This window comes from Ceratotherium simum, chromosome 23 (assembly GCF_057802395.1).
Source record: "Ceratotherium simum simum isolate JZ-2026a chromosome 23, ASM5780239v1, whole genome shotgun sequence".
NCBI classification, from domain to species: Eukaryota; Metazoa; Chordata; class Mammalia; order Perissodactyla; family Rhinocerotidae; genus Ceratotherium; species Ceratotherium simum.
This window is the reverse complement of record NC_141922.1, coordinates 45,926,930-45,935,300: the sequence shown is the minus strand read 5'-3', so window position 1 is coordinate 45,935,300 and position 8,371 is coordinate 45,926,930. Positions and strand designations below refer to the sequence as shown.

General features: G+C 41.3%; 1 protein-coding gene across 15 annotated transcripts in view; it reads right to left on the bottom strand.

The window, feature by feature from the left end:
* Positions 1-3,021: 3,021 nt before the first annotated feature.
* Positions 3,022-8,371, bottom strand: part of RUNX1T1 (RUNX1 partner transcriptional co-repressor 1) — a 139,434-nt gene continuing 134,084 nt past the window's right edge. For all 15 annotated transcript variants that reach the window (XM_087447672.1, XM_087447677.1, XM_014788046.2 and 12 more), the window contains one exon: positions 3,022-7,328. In XM_087447672.1, the coding sequence (XP_087303798.1) occupies positions 7,053-7,328 (276 nt within the window). In that variant the 3' untranslated portion in view covers positions 3,022-7,052. The remainder of the gene's footprint in view (positions 7,329-8,371) is intronic.

Here is an 8,371-nt window from a genome sequence, read left to right as displayed (position 1 = left end):
CATTCCCTCCTTTTTTCTCACTTTCAGTGTCTATGTTATCACCAATTCCTCTTAAGCGGCTGGGTGGGTTATATGGAGATGCTTGTGGGAAGCTGGGCGGAATCTGCAATCATAATATCAACTGCTTATGTTAGTTTTTTCTGGGTCAGAATAGCTCTGGCCGAGACTGTGTCTCCTGAATCTTAAATGTCTCTGCACTGTTGGAGCAACTCAGGGGCAGCAAGTTGCTGTCAGGCATCTGGGGGACATGTGAGTAGACTTTGGTTCTGAGAGAACCAAGGTGAGCAGGCCTCTTCTTCTCAGTGTAGGATAAGCTTCATGAAGAGCCTTCACGGGATTTCAAGTAAGAAAGGCGGGATGGGGGCCGGCCCCGTGGCTTGGCGGGTAAGTGCGCGCGCTCCACTGCTGGCGGCCCCAGTTCGGATCCTGGGCGCACACCGATGCACCGCTTCTCTGGCCATGCTGAGGCGGTGTCCCACATGCAGCAACTAGAAGGATGTGCAACTATGACGTACAACTATCTACTGGGGCTTTGGGGAGAAAAAGGGGAAAAAAAAAAAAGGTGGAGGATTGGCAATAGATGTTAGCTCAGAGCTGCTCTCCCTCACAAAAAAAAACACAAAAAAACAACAACAAAAAAGGCAGGATGGTCTGATGAAGAAGATACTGAGATAAAAGAAGGAAAATAGTTTCAAATATAAAAAGTTCTGTTGTGTGTGTAGAGAAAATGCAGGAGAGGAGATGGGAGAACTAAAGAGAGCAAAGGAACCCAAAGTAAATGGGGCGGTGAGAAGAGGGAGCAGAGATGGGAACCAGAACCTAGAAGAGCCATAAGTGGTCAGAAGAAAAATCACGAGGCCTCAACTACACCAGTTCTCACTGAGCAGTTAGACGTCTGAAATCCCAAGGGATCTTCTAATCCTTGCTGGTGGCGTCCTTGCCAGGGGCATCCTACATGAATGTACTAAGAGAACTGGAACAACTAACTGTTTATCGCCAATAACCTTAGTCACCAGGTCACATTGTAAACTGAAGGGTTGGTTCCCTCACCTCTTTGGCATTTATGTCCTCTGATGTTGGTAAAGTGGTCACGCTGCCTCCTATCACCATCTGATCAGCTGCATATGGTTTAATCTTCTCTCTTCAAACCACTCCTCCAGCCACTTAAATCATTTCCCTTGCACTTTCTGTTCCTCCAGCCAATTTGTTCATTTCAGGGAAAACTGGCACCACATTATCCTAGCTGCAGACTCACAGTTGCATTTCCAATGAGTCTTTACTGAGTGCTAACTGGGTGCCTGGCCCTGCGTTAGGCAGTGGAAGGGCTCTAGCCGCCAAGGATTTATGCAGGTACTGCCATGGCGTCCAGGCAGCCGCCTTCTCTCCACTGTCTCATATTCCTACTGTGTAACTGATCTTCCTTGACAGTAGAAGAAAGAACTCCAACACAAGAACATTAGCATTAAGAACTAAAAGCAGATATTCCTTCTTACCCATCAGAAGTTTTCTCCCCATAGACAATTGCATTGTCTTGATCTTAAGGAGTTTTCACAGACTCTTCATGTATAATCTTGAAGTGTTTTCAACAAAGGTTATCTGAACCTGAAAACTCCAAGAGCAAATTTCCAAATTACCTTGGTTCTACATCCCTGCTTATATGGATGGAGAGGTGGGATGGGAAAAAACATTTTCTGTATTCGTCTGACTCAGTTTCCCCCAGTATGACTGAGAACAGACTGACCAGGGACAGCTTTGAGCAAACACAACTTTATTTATTCACCTTGGAGTTAGAGTATAGACACCCATACAGAACAGCACACCTTTGCTCATTCCCTCCCCACCCATTCCAGAGAAATAGCTGTATGTTCTTTCATGGTAGACACATTCTTTTAGAATATTATCAAATACATCATTAACACTTCTTAAAAAAAATGGTGTCCACCATCTAGAAGTCTCTGGATTTTGCTCATATCTTTCATATAAACTACAAAGCATTTCCCACTTGTCCAACATATCCACTTGCATAAAAACGTCACAGAGGTGTTTTCAAGAACCACTTATAAGGGAACTACTTCAATGGGTCCCATTTCTGTTCTCGTCTGCTAGTTTCTGGCCTGTTCCATTTTGAAGAGAAAAAAAACACATGAACATGTTAAGAGATTGCCAACTTAGGTCAGGCTGGTCTGTCTTTTGCAAAAATAAATCATTAACTAATGAATTATTATGAATGAGTATCCAACTCTTATAATGAATTAAGTATCCAACCCTAACTATCACAATTGTGGGGGGGTGAGGAGGTATCCATTATTTTTAAAAACTTTTTTGTATTTTTTTCCTTGTGTATACTACCAAGTTCCTGGGGTTAGAAACGTGAGAAAAGCCACATTTCCCAGGAAGACAAGTTAGACAAGCCAGGCCTTGGGGCAGGGACCCAGCTGACACAAGGAGGAAGCTGAATGGATGGTCCCAACCGACTCTCCCACTTAACCAGCATCTGCCACCATGCTCTCTCCCCAGACACAGCCTTTTGCACATACTTGATCATCCTTGTTCTTTGCAACTATTTTTTGGCCCACAAAGTTGAGAATATTCAGAGGGAAGAGGAATTTCTGCGACAACGCAGTACATACATTACTAAAAAAAAAGTCCTGTTCTGAAAATTACACATAAAAATTAACAATGTTCACGGGATGGAGGGAGATGCATCAGGGCTTCAAACTCTAACCAACTTTATAACTAGATCATGAAAAAATACGTTAGACAGGATAATTTGGACCTCTCAGCAAAGTTGGAGACCACCACAGTGGTCTCCTCCACAATAACAAGAGTGAAAATGCTGGCAACTTGTAGTTACAGGACGGTGGACAAGGCAGACGGAAGCAGAGCTCTGCACCAGTGGGTCTGCCATTCAGGTGTGCCGGGGGGCGCTGAGCAACCCAAGAGCCAGAGCCTCATAGGGTTGGGATGAACTTCTCTGGTGAAAGTGACCCAGATGTAGGCACTCATTTCTCATTTTATCAAAATGGAGCCAAAAGGGCCTCTGTTGCCCTGCCTATGCAGCAGCTAAACTAAGCAAACCAAGCTCTCCTTTCCTCTGGAAGGTTGTAATTCTCCTCCCCCTCTTCTGGCTCCTCTTGCTTGGGTAATAATCTTCCCTAAACTAACTTGACTTTTGCACTGTTCTGACATCATTCCCTATTCACCAATCTTGGATGAGCCAATTCCTGTTCAGAGGCATGCTTTGCAACTGAATCAACTCTAGGGAAGCACTTCAGATGGACTCCCAGGCCAGGGCCGCTGGGTGGACACCCGTGGCACACACTGAGGATAAGGGAGGCAGAGAATACAGATTTTTTTAAACTTTTTTATTACACAGTAAAGAATACAACAATACCTGAATCATACTTTAAAGATTCACAGGTTGACAGACCATACATTACAGTCCAACTAAGGAAAAAAGGATAAACAAGAAACCACAGTTCAGACATAGTAGACTCAAAAGCTCAAGAGTATGCTGACAAAAGCATGACGCCTAGACCCCACCCCCCAGTGTTAGTCTACCATTAACTTGTGGTACATGTCTGAATTAAGTATTGCACAACAACTTGAATTTTTCACAATGTCGCAGAACCCAAAATAATATTTTAAAAAAATTACTTCAAATCTGCATTTCAACAGTCTCCAATTATTTTCTGTCCCTTGAGGAATTCGGACAACATGGAGTCGCTTTCTTTCCCTAAGTATTCCAGACGTAGGCATGCTTTGCATAAGTAAACCAGCCTTGAAATTTTTAAATCCCCAAGACATGCACCTACACATTAAAAAAAAAAAGTTAAGGAAAAAATTAAAAAGACAGGAGGCCCTGTCACACACAGTCTCATGACAGAAAAAAGAGAAAGAGAAAAGAGTCCGAGACAGAGATAAGAGAGGACGCCCTATTCCTATCAGCGACCACCATTCAATTCTATCCAATGAAGATAACCTTTTTTTAAAATGTGTTATACCTACAAATTATACTCTCACATAGCCTGTATATAAGTGACAAGCAAAAAAGGAAAGTAACAAAAGTTTTCTTTTCTTTCTCTTCTTTAGGTTTATGAGGTCTGCATTGTTACCAAGAAGTGATATGGTTTGCAGCTGTATGAGCTTAACTTTTGGTATCCTGGTTCTTTTGTGCCCATTTGGTTTGACTAGACCAGTTTTTGTTAGCTACTGGTGCAATATACATGCTGTCAGAGGTAGAGTGAAACTTTTTGCCACTGAGGAGAATGTAGCAAAACAGGAGGAGAGGAAGAGGAGGAAGAGGGGAAGGAGGAAGAGGAATCAGAGATAGAGCTCAGAGTTAGGGATTTTTTTGTATTTGTTTTCACTCAGGGTGCCCTGAATTAAAAGTAATGAGACGTACTGTACTAATCCATATTTTACACACTAGTGTTAAGAATAACAGTGCTGTTTCACATACATCACAGCTTCTAGAGAGAAAGACGTGTGGGTATGACATACCTCATTTTTGGGATTATTTAACCCTTCGTAGCCTAGAACATATAATAGCTCTGTAAGAAAGGACTGTCCAGTGTCACAAGCAGACTAGAAGCAGAGTGAGGTCAAAGGATTCTGGGAGCACCATGATAAAATATAACCCATTCAGAGCCTGGTTATGTGCTTTTACTTCACTGTAAGCAGGTGTGCTGGCAAATGGACTTCCAACATGCAGAGAGATGTATTTATTTGTTCATCAGAACTTTCTGAACTAAAAAGCCATTTAAAAAAAGTAACACCACCCAAACAAAATTTAAACCAACTTGTATATGAAAAGACAGGGGAAAAAAAGGCTAAAAACGTTAGGTTTAAGATACTTAAAGCAAACTGATTTAGGATTGCCTCCATAAGATCCGGCAGATACTTAAAAGCCATTTAAAACTGTAACCAAGGGCTACATTTAAAAAAAAAAAGTCAAAGCTAATGGATCATTTTGTTAGCGCTGCCTGCAGTGACAATTTTAGATTTTGAAATAAATGCCTGATGTGTGTATGTATGTGGCGAGTGTCTTCCCAGCCTCGAAAACTTTGGTTGTCTACACAGCCTGCAGCACTGCTGGCTTTCCCTAAAGCACACAACCATATCCTGGGCTACTGTGTTCAAAACTAACAAGTAGTTCTGGTCTGGACCCTGGACAACGAAGGGTTAATGGATTCACACTATACCTTGCTGAACATGTTTAACCTGCTGATCATTTGGAAAGTAGTACTGGTGCTTTTCAAAATTCCGATTTTGGTCCATCAGATCAGTCTTTGGCTGACTTCCCTTTTTGTAAGAATACTGTATAACCTGGCATTCAGCAGTGTTAAAGCTGTCAGTCTACACCTCAGCATTTGGAGCTCTAATGATTTATCTTTTTTTTTCTTTTGTAAAATTAGAAATACTTAAACAACCTTACAGCAATATGCATGCACTGTCTTTTTTTTTTAAAGTAGGATATCTTGTTTTTTTTTTAAAAAGTCCCTAATAATGATTTAAACAAAAAAAAAGAAAGCAAGAAAGAAAAATTCCACTACTACTCTATGCTACAGCTAACTTGGTGAAATGGCTCTAGCATATTTAAAAAGAGTTTGCTCAAAAAAAAAAAAAAAAAAAAGGAAAAAAAAAAGCATGCCTAGGGAGTCATTGTGACAGTGCAAAATACATTTATGTACATCCCTCTTACAAAAACACCAATATGTTAGCATTCCGTGAAGCATGCTGGTTTTCAGGAAAAAAAATCCTATAAGAGAGTGAAATAGCAGCTCCGAAAGATAGCCTTTTTTCTTTTCTTTTCTTGAGGACAACCAAAAAAAGAGTCTTTTTTTTTCTTTTTTTTTTTTTCTGAACTACTAGAGATATTATCACTAATACATACAGATATAAAAGCAGCATAGAAAGATACAGGTTTCTCACCAACTAGGAATAAAGAGACTAATGTGGGCATATGGTTAAACTACAATGCATCTTCACATTTGTCCAACACACAAGAAAAACACCATTGGGAAACCTCACAGGACAGAAGTGTTTTAACACCAAGAGAACTACTAGTTTTTAATTAAAAATTCAAACAGGGTGGGGTTGAAAAAATTTGGAAAGGGGCTGGAGCTGGAGCCACCGTTTTTTTAAAATTATTTTTCAATATAAAATGAATGAGCTGGAATAGACCCAATGTCTTACTCTGTGGAACCTTGCAAAAGTGAGGAAACGTTGAAGGGGTATTGAGGGCAGCCGGCTGAAGTCAAAGCTGCCAGAATGCTAATTAACTGCAGGCTGAGTCTCACTTCTGTGTGTGTGTGTGTATATATATATAAAAAGGAGCCTTTTATATTATGGCATTTTTTTTTTCTTGCTGCTGTATTCATACATCCCACTGCAAATCATCTTTCATTTTTCCTTCTGTTGACCTGGATATTATTATTTCTTTTCAGAAACAGGAAAGAACAAAACATCTGTGTCTCCTTCCAATATGCTACACATCTGCGCGTTTTGTAGCGGGTCTTCAAAGTTCAGTTAGCAACCCACGGACGCCATTCATCTTCTCGTTAAAATGTCTACCGCTGTAGCCAATGCTCATGCCCTTGAGAGTTTTCCTCTTTTTTTCCATTATTGTATATAAAGAACATTGTGACTTTTAACGTTAGCATTTTTGCTTTCAACAGCAATTAGCAATCTCTTGGTTTGCTGTTTGGTAAAGCATCGGTTAATGAGGTCATCTAGTTTAAAATCCCAGCTACTGGAAAATAACAGGGAAGAGGTCAAATCTATCTTTCCATGTTATATTCTCTGCTCTCTTTTCAGTTCTCTAAGGAAAAGATATCTTTGTTATCCACAATAAGTCATTATGACCCGTTACTGGCCCTCTGTTTTACTACCGCCTCAAGATACAGTCAGGTTCTCTCTTGCTGAAGTACTGAAATAAGATAGTTTATCTATAAACAAACAAACAAAAAAACAACTTTGAGCATCTGAGGATGAGGAATTGGTTTCATGTTGGTTGTGTCGTCTTTCCTCCGACAGTTCTGAGTCCACATCTAGCGAGGGGTTGTCTCTATGGTGGAAGGGGTCCCTGGGGTGGTCGACCTCGGGGTGGCTGCTGGTGGTGTGTCCATCGGGCTCCCAGCCCCGCTGTTGGGCGTGACGGAGGAGCTGACAGCAGGCGTGTCTCCCTGCTGCTGGGCCTGCAGGGTCTGTCCACAGATGTGGTGGTGCTTCTCCCAGTCTTTGTGCTGGCAAAATGAGCCACAGTATCGGGCTGTGTTACAGCCACTGCAGGTTTCACTCGCTTTACGGCCACAATTCCAGCAACTCTAAAGGATAAGGCAGAAGAAAGCAAAATCCCAAATGAATACATTGTCTAGGCACAAGCATGATAAAATACACTGGGTAACACTGCCCTCTTATTTTCAAGAACTATACAGCGAGAATGAAAAATCCAGGTACAAGTGTATGTGTGCACCCAGTAAACACACAGAAGATGGTTTTGGTGTGATGACTGCCCAAACATTTCTGCCAACAACTATTATGACATCTAACAAACTGGTTGAAGCTCCTTTCCCTTTTTACTGTGAGACCCCTTCCTTTTAGGTTTAGCTGTTTTCACATCTAAATTCTCTGTTCATCCATACTAACAACTGCATATCTAAATTTTTTTCCCTTCTAATGCCAGTACCACCATGTCAGACACAAATACATCACTCCTGGTAGAAGCTTCTTCCTTGTAGATACTAACAGGAATCACAAAGGAACTACAAGAACCCTATATTAGAGTCAAAGAAATATACTGGAGTGAATAGAGGATTCTATTCCCTGCCCCATCACAGACTGGAGAGAGTGCGGCCGGCACTTGAACCTCTCCATGGGTTAGTTCTTCCCCTGCAATCGGTTAGTTATTCAGTGTACCTGACAACCAAATGTTAGGACAATCTCAAGACTCGCCCTTTACCTCCCTGGAGGGCAGGATCCTTGCTTTGTTTTTTCTGTTCTAGGCTGTTCTAAGCACCCAGAACAGCACCTGATATACAGTAGGTGCTCAATAAATATTCGTGAAATGAGTGAATCAGACTATGACCAATTTGGCTTTGAAAAACTAGAAATACTAAAACTGGGTAAATAATAATTCTCTTTGCATACAATGCTTTCCAGCTGATGGAGTTCCTCTGCAGCTCATTTGCATCTCAGCAACTCTGGGTAGTCAGAGAAATAGAGGAAACTAAAAACTCAGACCCTAGCAAGCCCGCTGCCAACCTCTGGTGATGCTTTCCAAGAGGTGAGAAAAGCCCAAATGAGGTTGCCTCTGAGATTTAAACTGTGAGATAAATGCTTCATGAATCAGAGTACAGATATACTAGAG